Source organism: Mesoplodon densirostris, chromosome X, assembly GCF_025265405.1.
Source record: "Mesoplodon densirostris isolate mMesDen1 chromosome X, mMesDen1 primary haplotype, whole genome shotgun sequence".
Lineage (NCBI taxonomy): Eukaryota > Metazoa > Chordata > Mammalia > Artiodactyla > Ziphiidae > Mesoplodon > Mesoplodon densirostris.
The window spans coordinates 97878235-97896592 of record NC_082681.1 but is presented as its reverse complement, the minus strand read 5'-3'; the positions used below and the strand labels follow the sequence as shown (position 1 = coordinate 97896592).

The 18358-nt window shown below is 34.3% G+C and overlaps 1 protein-coding gene across 8 annotated transcripts in view; it reads left to right on the top strand.

The window, feature by feature from the left end:
- The window catches only part of KDM6A (lysine demethylase 6A), a 201631-nt gene that overhangs the window by 161762 nt on the left and 21511 nt on the right, over positions 1-18358 (top strand). For all 8 annotated transcript variants that reach the window (XM_060088055.1, XM_060088054.1, XM_060088052.1 and 5 more), the window contains 7 exons: positions 3144-3273; positions 4719-4824; positions 5619-5824; positions 7877-7941; positions 8015-8089; positions 8617-8765; positions 15770-15884. In XM_060088055.1, the coding sequence (XP_059944038.1) occupies positions 3144-3273; positions 4719-4824; positions 5619-5824; positions 7877-7941; positions 8015-8089; positions 8617-8765; positions 15770-15884 (846 nt within the window). The remainder of the gene's footprint in view (positions 1-3143; positions 3274-4718; positions 4825-5618; positions 5825-7876; positions 7942-8014; positions 8090-8616; positions 8766-15769; positions 15885-18358) is intronic.

Sequence of the window (18358 nt, the reverse complement as noted above, 5' to 3'; positions counted from 1 at the left end):
TGAGGCTTAGAGAAAAGTCAAGGTGGCAAATGGTATGTGTCATGTTGTTTGTTTCTGTTCTGTTGATGGTGTCCTGAGCTGGTCAGGGGTCCAGAACTTAGAAGGGGAAAGTGACATAAGTGCAAGAGACTTGATGTTTCTGGTGTAGGAACTTCATAACGAAAGATAATTAAAGTGTAGGTCAGTTTATCTACAGGGCACAGTTTCATTTCTCTACCAGATGATGAGGGTGAATTTGAAATTAAGTTTAAGCCAAAATTTAAAGTAATTGGGCAATGACTAATTTCTTCTTACTCTACTTTGCTCAGGGAAAGAGTTTCAAGATGGGAGAAAAGGATTTAAAATGGGATAATGTCTAAATCCTTTCCAGCACCTGCTTCTTTAACTTTAATGCCTTTCTCCACTTTGGATTGTTGTATTAAAGTTTCATTATTTGGCCTGAAGTATTATAAAGTGTTGGACATTTACGTGTTCAGAAGATAAAGTCTGTTCCTGTTATCCACATCTCTGTCTTTGCATTAGCATTTTCAGTGGAAAAAGGTTATAGTCACTATATAGACAGCTACCTACATCAGTTCCTTAAGGGAGGTTCCTGTTTGTTCCAGACTTGACCTCAGTAGGCAGGGAATCAATGTTTGAAATGCAGTAAGAAACTGCTAGATACAGTTTGATTGCATAGTGCATTCTCCCTACCCTCTTATTTTCACATATGTGGTTAGTCTTTAAAGTGTTCGTTATTTTTAATCTGACTTTTTGTTGGGTTCATCTTTGTGGTCAATGCTATACATCAGAAGGCAGTTACAATACTTTGGCTTCTTTTTTGTTTAAAAATTGTAATTGCGACATTCAATGGCTGAGTCAATTTCAGCTCCTTTAGTCATGCCTCACTTTTTTTTTTTCTATTTTAAAATAAAGGCAGCGACAGCTTTCTTTGTTTTATTTACTTTCTCATTTGCTTTTTTTCTTTTAATTGTTACAGAATTGTAGAAATGACAGAAGCAGAATTCTGCTAATCAATCAAACCCTTTTTTCTAGCCTCATTTCTCAATGTCCAGAATGTTGTAGAAGCTTAAATTTTTGTGTCACGTTTAACTAGCATGAGATGCTCTTTTATGGTACAGTTTTAATACTCAGTCCATATCCTTAAAATACTTGGTCCAACTCCTTAAAATATTAATTAGTACTATACAGTACATCCATCTCCTGCTCTGGCAAACAAATTTTATGTATTTGGAGTCATATTTTGTTTAAATTCTAAAGTTGAAGAGTGGTAGATACACAATTCAGCATGAAAACTTAATTATTTATGTGGAAATTGTAAGTGAATGTTTTATCTTGACATTGGTTTAATGATAATATTTGAATTGTTTCTTTACTAGCCCCAGCCCAAGTATTATCTACTGCCGTGGAGTTTATAAGTTAATACCAATTTTATACCTAAATTTAAGAGGTTAGATGTCATGTCTATCTTTAAATGTACAGGGCACTCCTACTTTGTGGAGAGATATATTGAAAGCTGGTAATGAGTAGAATATTCATTTATTTAACCTTTAAACATTAAATGTTAGTGGAACTTAAAATTTCACTTTAATGACTATTTTCACGTACTTTTTTAAAAAAAAGTTATTTTAAACTTAATTGATTCTTTGATACTTGTCTTGAACTCTTGTTTTTACTTAAGTTGAGAAAATTTAAAAAGGGTCACCGTGATGCTATAGTGTAACATCTCAAAAGTGTGTAACAGTGAAATTTCAAGACTTAGTTTTCATTAGAGCCAACCAAAACAGGCTGATTTGTAAGGTTTTTCCAGTGCTACAAAAGCTACAAAATTCCACTGCTAGAAAAACATAGCAAAATAGGGAAATTTAATTTAAATTTTTTTTTTTTTTTTTTTTTTTTTTTGCGATACGCGAGCCTCTCACTGTTGTGGCCTCTCCCGTCGCGGAGCACAGGCCCAGCGGCCATGGCTCACGGGACCCAGCCGCTCCGCGGCATGTGGGATCCTCCCAGACCGGGGCACGAACCCGTGTTCCCTGCATCGGCAGGCGGACTCTCAACCACTGCGCCACCAGGGAAGCCCCCAGGAAAATTAATTTTGATTCAACCTTTATTCTATTATTTATGATGCAAATTTGCTAGTTCCTTCTTCAGTAAATAAAATTATTAAGTTTTAAACTCCCTACCATAATTACAGTTTTCAAATTCTTATCTGAAATTTTAATATATTAAGAGTATTTGATAGTTTAATGTAATGATTAGTTTTGAACGTGTAATAATTGGGTGAGGTAGGTTAGTTACTCTGGAATGATTTGAAAGCTCAAAATTATATCTCGCTGATTTTCTGAGTTAGGTAGAAACTTTAGGAAATTGGAAATATCTTTCTTTTTCTTTCTTACACTAAAAGAATTGCAGTTTGGGAATAATTCTACCATATTTTAACAATCTGTAATTTAACAAACATGATACCTTCATTAAAGAAAAAGAAACACCAAATACTAGTAAGTAATAATTATATAGAGTGTCAGATAATGGATAGCAACTATATGCCTCATTTTAAAAATTGGTATAATTAGCTGTAAAATTTAGTAGGTTGGAGTCTTGCTGAATTTTGCCAAGGAGTTACACGGAAAATTCTTTCCAACATTTGAGAAAAGAAAGGGAAAAAGGTCTTTTCAGGTTTGAGAATTGTCACTAAGATATTCCAGTTATAGTTACTGAGATGAGACATAGAAAGAGAGATATATTCTGTTTTTACTATTACCTAGACCTTTTTTGGTCAAGTTATTGTTTTCACATTTAATGGAAAGAATCTGATGGTGGAAGTTGGTGGAGAGGAAATTGGAGTTTGTGTTTGTTCTTCAGGTAAAGAAAATATATTGGAAAATTACCAACGAAATAAGGAAATGTCATCAATAGTTCATGTGTTGTAGTATCTTCTATTACTTTTCTTCAGTGGGAGATATAGGAATCAAGCTAAGTAATTGCTAAAATGAATAATTGTTCTCAGTTTTTTCCTGGTGGATCCAAATCTCATGGATTTGTGCAACTACCCAGTAATTTAATTAGGACTTAGTTCAGGATTTTTTTTTCTGTTTTCTAAATAAATGTACAGCTGATTTATTCTCCCTTCTTCTTTTTTTAAGGAATCTAGGTAAAAATGGCTTGTCTAACAGTAGCATTTTATTGGATAAATGTCCGCCTCCAAGACCACCATCTTCACCATACCCTCCCTTGCCAAAGGACAAGTTGAATCCACCTACACCTAGTATTTATGTGAGTCTGAATTGACTGACTAGAAGTAAATCAAACCAGTGTTTGCACCTACCTGTCTTTCATAAGATCTTGCTTTAAATCAATATGGATGCCCTTTAGGAAACTTTAGAATTATTGGCAGCAGCGTGAATGTTTCGGGGAAAAAAATGATGTATTCAAAAAGATTTTGTAATAGCATTTAAAACGTGCCTTCTCAGCTGTTAACTGCGATTACATTACAGTAGTGAGAAATACTTTTTACTGCACCCAATTTTGAGCAGATTTAGGCAAAAACTACCTAAAAGTATAACTTCTTTTTGAGTAAGCTGTGCTTTAAATCTGCATTCTACTAGTTGTAAGGACCTTAACATTCGTTCTGTTTTATACATCTACCAAAATAAAAAAGATATTTACCTTCAAAAAGAAGTGTTCGAGAACATAAAATGTGATAATAAATATGTCATTAAAAAGCTTAATAGATTATTTAAAACTGGGGATTAGTTTTACTTAATGGACATTTAGACATGTGGTATAGGAAGTTGATAAGAGTTCAGTCAAAGCAACTCTTACTTATGTTTCTCTGAAATAGGTCCTCCTACCCCATTTCCTTCCATCTTCCCACTTCTACCCCAAATGAAGAAATTTTAAACTATTGAGTGTTTTTGGAGATTTGACCCTATTTTCACCCTCTAGGGGGCCAGCTGTCTATCATATTAATCCTTTAGTATGTAAGGGAAGCACTGGGATACACATGTAATAAAACTTTTATACTGAGGTCTGAGGGGGGAAGAATGCAAAATTATTATTTATCTTTTACGGGTTGTCTTCTTCAGCCTGCTTTCATTTTGGTAATATTATTTTAAATGCTGATTTTTTTCCCTCTCTTTTGTGATAAGAGAAAAACCACATAACATAAAATGTATCATCTTCACCATTTTTAAGTGTACAGTTCCATAGTGTTAAGTATATTCTAATTGTTTCAAAACAGCTCTCCAGAACATTTTCATCTGGCAAATCTGAAATTCTATACACATTAAAAAACAGCTCCCTCTTCCCTGGTCTCCCCAGCCCCTGGTAACCACCACTTTCTGTCTCTATGAATTTGACTACTTTAGATACCTCATATAAGTGAAATTATACACAATTTTTCTTTTTGTAACTGGTTTATTTTCACTTAAAGTGTCTTCAAGATTCATCCACATTGTAGCATGTGATAGGACTTTCTTCTGTATCTCTCCCACGTATTTTGTTCAAGATACAGTGGACAAGAGAAATGTACGTGGTTACTAATTACAATTAGAATCAAAAGACATAGTGATAAAATGCTATAAAACATAAAATAGGAATAACGACCCATAGGATGTATTATTTATTTAAATTGCAGTAAATAATGAATATAAATTTGGCATAATATTTTCTAAAAGATCTGCTTTATGGAGCTCTAACAATACGTTTTAATTTTACAGTTGGAAAATAAACGTGATGCTTTCTTTCCTCCATTACACCAATTTTGTACAAATCCAAACAACCCTGTTACAGTAATACGTGGCCTTGCTGGAGCTCTTAAGTTGGGTAAGCTTTAAATAAGAAAAAGGAAAAGTGTATATATTTCCTTTACTGTCTATTAACTTCTAAAGCACTGGCAGAAACTTTTTTCTATTCTTTTGTACTTTTTCACATTTTCATTTTAATATGTGTGTGAGAGAAAGAGTACTTATTACTTCTTTAATCCATAACATGAAGATATGATGATAATGGTTAAATTAACTGGTGGTGTTTTAATTTAGCTTTTATTTTCATCCAATTATATAATTATAATTATGATTTAGGTTGACTAATAGAAGAAATTTTTAAGGTAAAATTTGATATTACTAATAAGTACTGTAGCCCCCTAAGTGGTTCCTGTCACCTGCAGAGATTGAATAAACAAGTGAATCTTTAGCCCCTGGCCCCTTGATTATTCTCCCTCTGTTGATGGCATGACGATTAGGTCCAGGGCTTCAGCGTATGGTTGTGCAAATCTGGCACAAAGCTCAGGGTGTGCAGAGTTCCTGGTTAGTTTTTAGGAGGATTGGATAGAACACCATGAAACATTTTCCTTTTTTTCTTTAAAAAAAAAAAAACACTTTAAAAATATTATTCCACTAGCTCTCTATTTTACATTTGGTAGTGTATATATGAGGGTGGGAGGGGGGTGCAAGAGGAAGGGGATATGGGGATATATGTATGCATATAGCTGATTCACTTTGTTATACAGCAGAAAGTAACACTGTAAAGCAATTATACTCCAATAAAGATGTTAAAAAAATAAAATATTATTCCAAATATAATTTTTATTTATTAACTACATTTATTTATTTATGAAGACCTGGGACTTTTCTCTACCAAAACTTTGGTAGAAGCTAACAATGAACACATGGTGGAAGTGAGGACACAGTTGTTGCAGCCAGCAGATGAAAACTGGGATCCCACTGGAACGAAGAAAATCTGGCACTGTGAAAGTAATCGATCTCATACTACAATTGCTAAATATGCACAGTACCAGGCCTCCTCTTTCCAGGAATCATTGAGAGTAAGTATTTATTTCCTGAAGATTAGTTTATTTTGGAGATCATTTTTTTATTATTTTATAGTTTACTTTGAAAGGGCACTTTCCTTTTGTAAACATCTCATTTTATGTTACATAAAATAGTTTATTATTATTATTTTTATAACATACTTTATAAGTGCTATCCGGTTTGCTCTTACTACTAAGTGTAAGCAAACCTATGGGTTGATAAATATTGTTACTGTCTAGTGAGATGTCTCCCTCATTTCTGGGATATTTCTGTTTAGAGAAGGGTTTCTTAACCTTGGCGTTATTCACATTTTGGGTTGGGTAATTCTTTGTTGTGGGGAGCTGTCCTGTGTATTGTAGAATATTTAGTAGCATCCCTGGCCTCTCCCTACTAGATGTCCATAGCACACCCCTTAACCCTTATCCCAGTTATGACAATCAGAAATGTGTCCAGACATGCCAAATGACCCCTGCAGGGCAAAATTATCGCTGATTGGGAACCACTGATATTAGATGATAAACTAAATCTTAAGTTTGCTTTATGCTTGCAGAGTCCCTTGTCTTATTCCTTCCCATTAAACTCTACCAGGTTAGTATTATCTGATATATAACTCCCCCAGGAAGCATTACGCATCTCGGTTTGAAAGAGAAAACTCCAGGAGAGGCATAAATTATTTCAAAATGTACAGAAAATAAAAGAATAAAACTTTGAAAAATAATCAGGATTATTATTAAAAGACTCATAGGACTTTCAGCAATGAGGCATTATTAAAATCCTTCAGCAATGAAATGAGAACTTTGAATTCTCCTATGAAGTGAACATAAAACATCCATAAAAGTGAGTTCATTAAATGTATTACTCAGACACTTATCTGTACTAAGTTGTTCTGTACATATCCCACAGCTGAAATTTAATATGCACCTGCAAGTCTTTAATTTGTAGTTCATTAGATTTGCTTATCTCTGTTTAAAATTTTGCCCCAAGTTCACATTTTCAATCAAGGCAACATTTGTACCTGCTAATCATATATTTTGTGTTCCTTTCTTACTACCACTCCCCATATCCTATAGAGAAATTCATTTAGTAAAAACTATCCTGCATCTTTCACGAGTTGCAGTGAATTTGTTGTCCATATAAGTCTCTCTGGTTCAGACTTTTGAGATACTTCAACTCTGTGGTAGTATTATGGTCAGAAAAGAATAGATAGTAAGCAGGATTCAGAGATCATCAAAGGAGTATTTGGAAGAAGAAGATGAGAGGCACAGTACTTAAATGGAAAGGGATCCATAATCAAAGAAACAGTGATTTCTTGTGTGCCTTGGAAGTATGGACCATTATGTGTGGAAAATTTGACAAATGTTTAAAAAACATATACATTTAGAAGGAGGGAGGCCAAAATGTCACTAAGTATAGTTAACTCAGAAATCGTAGGACAGTATTAAGAGATACCATGTCTGTGACACAGAAATCATAAATAATAGTAATATTTTCATTGAAAAGCACATATATTTATCCAACACTTAATTTACTTAATAATGTTGTAAATGTTTATCATTCATGTATAATTCATTGTGGGGGAAAGAAAAGATGTAACCCAGGAAGAACTTCTTCCATTTGTCTGTAATAAAGAATAGAGAACATCTTACCCTCCCCCCTTCCCTATGTATTCCATACATATATAGCTACATACACATGCACACACTTCTGTTAGTTTAGGAAATTTATAATCAAGATTGACACTTCTTAGGCCTCTCAACTTTGATTAAATTTCCTCTCCTGAAAATGGGCCAAGAATGAGAATCTCTAGTTTTTCCCCTTATAGAAGAATATTACTAAGGAAGAACTCAGGATAACTTTGTGGCCGATGGAGGAGGTTGGATACCATGCCAGTGAGCTTTGACTTTTCTTGGCTTTCTATTTAATGTGGTCTTTGAAGAAATTTTCATGTGAAAGAGGTCTGTAGATAACACCACTGATCTATATGTAAACTTTTCAATTGTATGATGGAAAGGATATCTGGTTGTAGAATACATACTAAACCGGATTGCTTTTTGCCTAATCTATAGGAAGAAAATGAGAAAAGAAGTCACCATAAAGACCACTCAGATAATGAATCTACATCTTCAGATAAGTAAGTCGTTTGTAATGTCCACTTAGTATTTCTGTTTAAAAGGCATGTTTCTAATATTACTTCTCTTTTTAAGTTCTGGGAGGAGAAGGAAAGGACCCTTTAAAACTATAAAGTTTGGGACCAACATTGACCTGTCTGATGACAAAAAGTAAGTCTTCATAGTAGTGTTTCTGTGAACTGATGCAAAGAGGTTTCCTATTAGCAAGACTGAGAATTGTCTACAACTTCCTCTTCTGTTTTGTTCCTTGTCATTTTTCTAAGTTGATATACAAGTTTTAGCCAAATTATTTTTGCTAGGTTTTGTAATTATTTTCTTTGACTTAAAACTCTTGTACAAATTTTCATCAAGACTCTTCTATATGTAGTTATACAACCATAAAATTATATTTATAATTATATAAAATATATTTATAAAATAGAATTATACAACAATTATAAAAATAGGGAAGTTAGTTTTTTTATTTTATTTACTTAATAATTTTTATGCTTCTTTTTGTTAGGAAGTTTTCTTTGCAAAATTAAAAAATTTAAGCATTCCAGGGTTTCCTATGCAAAAGTAAAATATTTATAGATTTGATTGTTTTTCTGATTGGAACACAAGGTTTTTGAAGAAATGGTTAACTTCTACAAATATTTATAGCAGGGTTTCACTCTTGATCTGATACTTCATTGCAGGTGGAAGTTACAGCTACATGAGCTGACTAAACTTCCTGCTTTTGTGCGTGTCGTATCAGCAGGAAATCTTCTAAGCCACGTTGGTCATACCATACTGGGTATGAACACAGTTCAGCTATACATGAGAGTTCCAGGAAGTAGAACACCAGGTAACTTTTATGAACTAACATATTGACACACAAATTGATCAAAATGTGTAACATGAAAAAGAGAACTGGATTCTTTCCATTTATAATGAATGAAACTGAAAGGCTTATTTCTATTACAAGATTTGGCTCTTTAACTGAGCTCAGATTATTAAGATTTTTCCACTTGGTAGTATCTTTTTTGAAATATAATATCCCTGAAATAATAGCAGTGTAATCTGGAAGCACGGTCATTGGAGCACTCCAGGGAAAATAAGTCCCTGTGACTTAAAGACTACTTTTGATCCCATCTACTGCAGTGTGACGGTTTTTTCTAAACTTATTTTTACCACAATCACAATAAGAAATATATTTTATATTATGACCTAGTGCACATGTATGTATACAAAAACAGTTTCATAGAACAATACATTTTCTAATCTATTCCATTCTATTTCATTTAAAAAAGAAGGTGTAGGTTGCAATCGTCTTATTGGGTTACAATGTACAGTTTACAGTGACACTTGATGTGGAGACATTACTAGATTCACCATAGTATCTAGTCCAGACTTTACCACTAAATAGGCTTGTCACTTTGGCAAGTCACATTTCTTCTCTGGGTCTTTTTTTTTTTTCTCCATTTGTAAAATGAAGTTACATTGGTTTTAGACTTCAAATTCTGTCTGATACTAATGTATCATCTTTTTTTGTGCTCCCTTTAATTGACATGAAATTTCACAGGGTGATGTTCAAAATATTTAACAATTAGGATGGGTGTTGGTAATAACGGGTTCAGTTGTACCAGTGCCTACAGGCAGCATATCACCCTCATGTGCTTTTTTGCTACTTGAAGTAGCCATGGTTTGAAGACAGATTGCTTCCTTCTTAATTACCTGCTTATTTAATTGTAGCTAAAAAATTGTTTCAGAACAGGCCTATGCTTGCGTCTGGGTAACGTAGGTCAGTGGTTCCCGGTTCTGGCTGCTCATTAGAATCTTCTGGTAAAGTTTTAAAAAATATATAGTTGACTGATATCTGGAGATTGGGATCCAGGCATCCATATTTAAAAAAAAAAAAAAAAAAGTTCTCCAGAGGATTCTAATGTACAGCCAGGATTAGGCTGTAGTTTTTGTCCTCAGGCCATTGGAAGCCTAATTTTGTGATATTTTATCCATAATTGGATAAAGTGGAAACAGTTCTGGAATAAATGGCAGAAGACCTATCTACTCCCCACTCTGTCATTTAGATTCCAATGTAAATGCTAAGCAAGTTATTCGAACTCTCTAGAGTTCATTTTTCTTATGCATGTAGTATTGGACTGGTTCTATTAAGATTCATCTCAACTGAAATTTTCTCTCATCAATTTGAATTATTTTATGCAAATAGTATTATCCCTACATCAAAGAATGCAGTTTTTCATTACAGATCAAGGGGAAAGCAAACTTGATAGATCACTTTGTCACTTGTGTCTAGACCGTTGGGGTTTTTTTGGTTGGTTTATATACAGGGTATTAGTTTTTCAGAAGTGTCCTATGCAACGTTAAAGAATTCTCTGAAGAATTCCCTTAGGGTAGTGCTGTCCAGTAGAAATATAATGCAAGTCACATATATGACTTAAAATTTTATAGTAACATTAATATAAAAAGAAATAGGTGAAATTAATTTTAACCCAGATATATCTCAATATTATCATTTTAACATGTAATCAGTATAAAAATTATTGGGACTCCCCCCACCCCTTTTTATATTGTCTTTGAAATCCAGTATGTACTTTGCAGTTGCTGCACATCTCAGTTCACATTACCGTATTTCAGGTGGTTACTGTATTAGACAACTTGGTATTAGAAGAAATGTTAATTAGTTCCGTTCAGTTTTTAAAAATTATTTTGAATACTTTTTCATGGGGTAAACACTTCGTTCCTGGAGTTACCTAAATAGGTATGTTACCTGCTTTAATGGACTTTATGATCAGTCTATGTTCTAAACTAGAGATGCTCTCAGGCTCTATCCTGAAAGGTTTTTAGTAAGATGATGGGGTCCCAACATCTCTAGTTTTAATTAGAGGTAAATTTTATTTAGAGTCCATGCCATGGACAATTCCAGCAATCTACCTGTGGTAAGAGACAGTTGTAAGTATTAAGAGTACTGTCTTCACATTATACTGTGATACATAGAAGAGTCAGGGTGTGGTGTGCACAGACAGGATATGGCAAGAGCAACTACATTTTTCTTTATTGAGATAAAAGTCACATAACAAAAGTAACCCCTTTGAAGTGTGCAGTTCAGTCACATTTAGTACATTCACTGTGCTGTGTAGCCATCACCTCTGTGTAGTTCCAAGACATTTTCATCAGCCCAAAAGGAAACCCCATACCCATTAAGTAGTCATCCCATTTCCCCCCTTCCTCTCAGCCCCTCGCAACCCTTAGTCTGCTTTCTGGCTGTATAGAGTTACCTGTTTTGGATGTTTCATATGAATGGAATCATAGAATATGTTGCCTTTTGTGTCTGACTTCTTTCACTTAGCATGTTTTTGAGGTTCATCCATATTGTATCAATGGTTCATTTCTTTTTATGGCCGAATAATGTTCCATCTTTTGGATATAGAACATTTTTAATCCATTCATCACTTAAGGAGCATTTGGGATGTTTCTACTTTTTAGCTGTTGTGACTACAGTGTTTCTATAAGCATTCATGTACAAGATTTTGTTTAAATACCTGTTTCCACTTCTTTTGGTTATATACCTAGAATTAGAATTGCTGGGTCATATAGCAATTCTGTGTTTAACTTTTTGAGGACTTCCAAACTGCTTTCTACAGCAGCTGCAACATTTTACATTCCTGACAGCAGTGTGCAGAGTTCCAATTTTTCCACATCCTCACCTGCATTGATTATTTTCCATTTTTTTCTTATTATGGCTGACCTAGCAGATATGACATGTTTTTTCATTATGGTTTTGATTTTCATGTGCTTGTTGACCATTTGTATATCTACTCTGGGGGAAATGACTGTCAAGTTCTTTCTTCATTTTTTAATTGAGTTGTTTGTCCTTTTGTTGTTGAGTTGCAAGAGTTCTTTATATATTCTGATATTAATTCTTTATCAGATACATGATTTGCAGTATTTGCTCCCATTTTGTAGGTTATCATTTCACTCTCTTGATTGTGTCCTTTGATGCACTAAAGTTTTAAATTTTGATGAAGTTCAATTTATTCATTTTTCCTTTGGTTGCTTATGCTTTCGGTGTCATATCTAAGAAACCATTGCCAAATCCAGAGTTGTAAAGATTTGCCTCTATGTTTTCTTCTTAGATTTTTATAGTTCTAGCCCTTATATTTAGATCTTTGATCCATTTTGAGTTAGATTTTTGGGTATGGTATGACCTAAGGGTCCAACAGTATTCTTTTACATATAGCTATCCTGTCGTCCCAGCACCATTTGTTGGAAAGACTATTTTTTCCTCTGTTAAATGATCTTGACACCCTTGTTGAAAATCAGTTGACCATAGATGTATGGGTTTATTTCTGGAATCCTGATGTTTTTCCACTGATTTATATCTCTGTCTTAATGCCAATACCACACAGGTTTGATTACTCTAACCTTTGAGGTAAGTTTCAAAATTGGAGTGTGAGTCTTCAGCTTACGTAGTTATCTTTACTGTGGTCCTTTATCTCTTCATAGGGCTTTGAGTTACTGTCTTATATTCTTTGATTTCAACCTGAAAAACTCTAGCATTTCTTATAGAGCAGATTGACTAGATTCTCTTTTATTTTTGAAGAATAGTTTTGCCAGATTCTTGGTTAATTATTTTTTTCCTTTCAGCAATTTAAATGTGTTAAGCCATTGCTTTCTGGCCTCCATGGTTTCTGATATGAAACCAGCTATTTTATTGATGATCCGTGTATGTGACAGTCACTTTTCCTTCTTTCTAGATTTTCTTTGCCTTTCTACAGCTTGATTATTAATGTGTCTTAGTGTGGATCTTTTTGAGTTTATCTTTCCTAGAGTTCCTTGAGCTTCTTGGATATATATATTCATGTCGTTTGTCAAATTTGGGAAGTTTTTGACCATCATTTCTTCAAATATTCTTGCTGCCCTTTTCTCTTCTTCTTCTGGGACTCCCACAGTGCATATGTTAGCATATTTGACGGTGTTGCACAGGTCTCTTAGGATCTGTGAATTTTTTTTTCATTGTTTGCTTTCTTCTCCTCAGAACGTATAGTTTCATTTGACCTATCTATAAGTTTGCTGATTCTTTAGCCTGTTCACATCTGCTGTTGAGAAGCCCACTAGTGCATTCATTTCATTTATTATATTTTCCAGCTTCAACTTTTATTTCCTTCCTTATTATGATTTCTGTCTCTTCATTGATAACCTGTTTGTTGAGACATCATTCTCCTTGTTTCCTTTTGTTCTTTTTTTTTCAATTTATTTTTTTGCTGCGTTGGGTCTCCGTTGCTGTGCGCAGGCTTTCTCTAGTTGCGGTGAGTGGGGGCTACTCTTTGTTGCAGCACGCGGGCTTCTCATTGCGGTGGCTTCTCTTGCTGCGGAGCACGGGCTCTAGGTGCGCGGGCTTCAGTAGTTGTGACGCATGGGCTTAGTTGATCCGCGGCATGTGGGATCTTCCTGGACCAGGGCTCGAACACGTGTCCCCTGCATTGGCAGGTGGATTCTTAACCACTGCGCCACCAGGGAAGTCCCTCCTTTTGTTCTTTTATATGGTTTTCTTTAGCTGTTTACGCATATTTTAAGATAGTTGATATAAAGTGTTTGCCTAGTAAGTCCAGTGTCTGTGCCTTTTCAGGAATAGCTTTTGTTAATTTCTTTCTTTCTTTTTTTTTTTCCTTTTCTTTCGGTGACTGAACAATACTTTCTTGTTTCTTTACATGCCTCGTGATTTTTTGTTGAAAACTGACTTCGAGTATTTGAGTATATTCTCTGTAGGATGTAGTCATGTCTCTGAAGTCTTTGCACCTTTAGCATAGTGCTCTGCTAGTGTTTTGACATTTTGAATATTATGGTGCAGCAGTTAGAGAAATCAGATTCTCCTCTCTTTCTAAGATTTGTTGTTGTTGCTTGTTGTGGGCTATAGTCATCTATTTGTTTAGTGACTTTCCACACTACTTTTTTTTTCTGTTATACATATACGTATATCTGCTCTTTTTTAGATTGTTTTCTCTATAGGCCATTACAGAGTATTGAGTAGAGTTATACAGTAGTTACTAGTTATCTTTGTTAGTTATCTATTTTATATATAGTATGCACACTATTTTTGCAAAGACTGTATTCCTTGTCGTGTGTGGGCACTGAAGTCTCCTTTCTATTAATTATCTCAGCAGTGATATGACAGGGATTCCTTTAAATGCCTGGTGGCCAAAAAAGGAAAGAAGAGTGGGAAAAAGAAAAAAGAATTCTCTAGGTCTTTGCAGATTGCCTCCTTTTTAAAAATTTATTTACTTATTTTACTTTGGCTGCGCCAGGTCTTCATTGCGGCACACGGGATCTTTTAGTTGCGGCATGCGGCTTCATAGTTGTGGCACACGGGCTTCTTAGTTGCAGCATGCGAACTCTTAGTTGCAGCATATGCATGTGGGATCTAGTTCCTGGACCAGGGATCGAACCCGGGGCCCCTGCATTGGGAGTGCAGAGTCTTCCCACTGGACCACCAGGGAAGTCCCGATTGCCTCCATTTTGAGTCACTCCCTCTACACTTAGCTGCGCTGCTTACAACTCTACTTTAGCTTTTACTTCCTTGCTTGCACTGAACCTAAAGGTCAGCGAGAGGTTAGTTTATGGTCTTCTTAGGTTTTTTTCTGAGCATACCTCTTGCTCTGCGTATGCGTTTGGCTTCTAAATTCTACAGTATACACAGGAAGTTTTCAAAGCCTTTATTCCCCTAAAATTTCACTCCCCAGCTTTTCCTTCCAAGCCTTTGGCATGTCTTTTGTTTGCCCCAACTGGTTATTTTGTTTGTTTTGTTTTTGTTTTTGTCCTTGGTGGTATCACCTTGTTCTTTAGTCTTACAGTGTTTTGGCGGGGGCTCCTCCTCCATTGAAATGCTCACCCTGATAGAGTACTGAGGTAGGTGAAACAAAGAGAAGTCCCTTCTGTCAGTTTTTTTTTCGGGAAACTGCAGTGTAGACAAAACAGAAGAACAGAGTTCTTTGGGAACAAGATTACTCTGTTCCCTCCAGAACCAGGGACACTCACACTAGCAATACAAACTACTCTTTTAAGTCCACTGCCACACTGATGATGGAGGTAGAGATAAGGTAGGTTACATAAAGATCTCCTACTGTGTTTAAGTCATTTTTTCTTTTTGTCAGTTGCTTGGTTGCTGTAAATCTTTGACTTATTTTCCAGATTTCTGGTAAGGTTGCTTCTGACAGTTTTCACTAGATTTTTTCTTCTTTTTTTTTTTTTTTTTTTTTTTTTTGGTGTTTCTGACGAGTTTCCCCAGAGTTTCCTTCTCTGCCATCTTTGTTGATACCACTCCTGCAGCTACATTTGGAAAATTAGACTTCCTGCCTCTTTACTGATGTCCTGATACTACTTGTGAGAAATGGGGATTAGTTCACAAGGAAGAAGTGGTAACAATATCAATAATAGCTAATATTTATTACATACCATGTATTAGGCACTATTAGAAGCAGTCCTTACTTCATTGATCCTCAAAACAACCCATTGACTTATCAGAATCATTATCATCAAATCTTACAGGAAACTGAGTCAGAGGTTTAGAAACTTGCCCAGGTTCACATAATGACTAAGCCAAGGAACCTGGCTTCAAAACCTAAGCTTTTAACCATGATTTAGGTTGTCTTCCACAGAAGCTCCTACTGAATAAGTTAGGAGTTGACCAAACTCAGCTCTAAAACTAGACTTGACACAAAAATGCTGTACAGATAAACTATTGAATACCACTGGAGCATTCTCTGTTGAACATTTCCAAGGTTCCATTTCTAAAGACACATTTTTCTATAGAATTTATTGTCTGCTGATTGTTTTTTTCTTTTCACATTTCAGGTCATCAAGAAAATAACAATTTCTGTTCAGTTAACATAAATATTGGTCCAGGTGACTGTGAATGGTTTGTTGTTCCTGAAGGTTACTGGGGTGTTCTGAATGACTTCTGTGAAAAGTAGGTTTCCAAACTGAATTTTCTTTAAACATAATTATTCAAAAATAGTAACTGTAAAGGGCAGCTTACTAAGCTGGATATCCTAATGCATGTAACCAGTTTTCACTTACCATTCAGCAGAAAATTCATTTAAAATGATTTGATTACAAACCTATTATTTTGTGTTATTGGGAATACTTTAAGAAAGATGCCTTGAAACCACTTCATGTAGTAGTAATAGTCTTGAATTTAGGGAGTAGAAAGTTGAGTTGTTTACTGGGTTCATTAAACAATTGATGTGTAAATACTTGTTCATGTGAAAGATCTGTATTCCAAGAAAAATTGTTCTACTATAAATGGCTTTAGAAGTGGAAGGAATTCTATAATTGAGTACCCTTATAGGTAATAACACAAGCTTGAACGTATTACTCTGCTATATCATCATGATATAAATTCTTTTTAAAACTACATTGACAACTTTTCCTATAAAGGAATTTTATAAAATTTAAACAGCAGCTTCAGATTTTGTTTCTAGAATTCAAAGAATTCACATAGTGGAAATGTTCCTTTCCTTACGATCCTAGAAACTGTTCATTTAATTATCTTGTGTTAAAGGGTACCTTGGAATTGTTTTCATTGATTTAAATTTAATTATTTGTCTTATTGTGTTTTAAAAAAATATACTCCATTACTTAAGAACCTGATTTTTTTCCATTAAAAATTGGGAAATTATTATGGTTAAACACATAAATTATACATACATTTGGTGTTATTCACCCCCCAGCCCAGTAAGATAAAGGGAGAAAAAACCACCAAAAACATTTACATATGAGAGACTTTGAAAACTAATTATGCACATATTCCACATACTAATTTATAATATTTAAATTTTGGGTTAAAAGATCGTTGCAATAAATATCTTGATTTAGTATGAAGTGTAAATATAGTTGCAAAAACAACCATAATAATCCAAAATTTCTTTATATACAAGCAAGAGATAATCACCGTTTATTGTCTTTACTATCTAATGTATAGGTTTCCTTTAATGTAAGAAAGCTCAAGATGTGGAATGTTAAAGTTTCAAATGCTGTGATGAAATAACCTGATCTACTTTAATCTATACTGGACCAGCAATCTAGTGGTAGCAGAGAAAGAACTGTGTCATGTAGGAAATCTCTATTGTGCTGCAGGAATATTTTTATTTCTTAAACTTTGAGATAGTAGTATATTATTGCATCTGCAGTACAGTGATCCTTGTTCATTATTTCTGAGCAGATATTGACTATTGTTAGGATTTAGTTTTCTTTCTTATCTGAATAGAGAGGTAACCTGAGAATAAAGAATAATTAGAATAGGCAGGTAATGTCTAAAAAGCTTGAACATGTGGATAATAAAAAAAAAAAAGTCTGAAGGGTTAGGTAAATTTAAGTTGCAGAAATAGCACTTGCTACCTCTGCATTTCAGTGTAATTTTGTTTCACATAAGGATACTTCCTTTGATATTAACTGATTTGACCATGTCTGTATAGTTTGTTTTATGACTTTAGATAATATCTGTCATGAAATAACCATTCACTTGACTATATGATAAAGAGGATGCTTGATTTTTTTTTTTTGTAAGTTTGATTTTTTGTTTTTTCAACTTAGCTATTGATTATTAGGTGGTCTTACTTGATTGCTTGCTTTTGGTTAGAAAGTTTTTTCTAATTTTATAACAGCACATGGGTTAAGCAGGACTAGGATTTATGTTTATAACCATATTTGGCTTTATAGGCAAGTTTTCCTGCACTGTATGTAGTTTAAAAAATACTTCGTATCATATCATGATGAAGTAGAATAAGAAGCCAGATTTTAAAGGAAAAGCTTAGTAATATGATCTTTAGAATGTTTCCAAAGTATCGGTGGTGGTGGTGGTGGTGGTGGTGGTGATTGTTATTTGTGCATGTATGTTCATTTTTGATGAAGTTTTTTTTCACCTGCATAGTTTTAGTCAACTGGTCATCAAAACTGTACAGAGACTGACGTGCTGCTCCCTTTCCTGCTTAAGATTCAGAACAGCAGTAGAGAACATTTCTGTTTTCTATTCTGCTTTTCCTCACACATTGAACTTATATCTGCCATGGCGTTCCTGTTTATGGATTTAGATGACTTGATGCCAACTCCACCTTCCATTTACCTGTTAGAGATTTCTAGATGTGCCAAGGAGAAGGGTTTGATCAAAATAGCCTGTAGTGAAATGAAATTAAAGGTTAATATATATAATTGTTACTTAAAAATAGCTTTTGATTTCATTTGGATCTTTGAAAAATCAGTGGAAGGTAGTAATATTGATCTTTGGATAAGTCATCTACTACCTAACTGTAACTTCACTCACTTTACATACTGCAGTTTCTTATTGCATAAGCAGTAAGTTTCAAGTGCAATGAATGAGCATATTTTTAAAAACTTTTGATAATGTCTTTCAGTCTTATAATGAGCTTATTAAAGTACTTGATC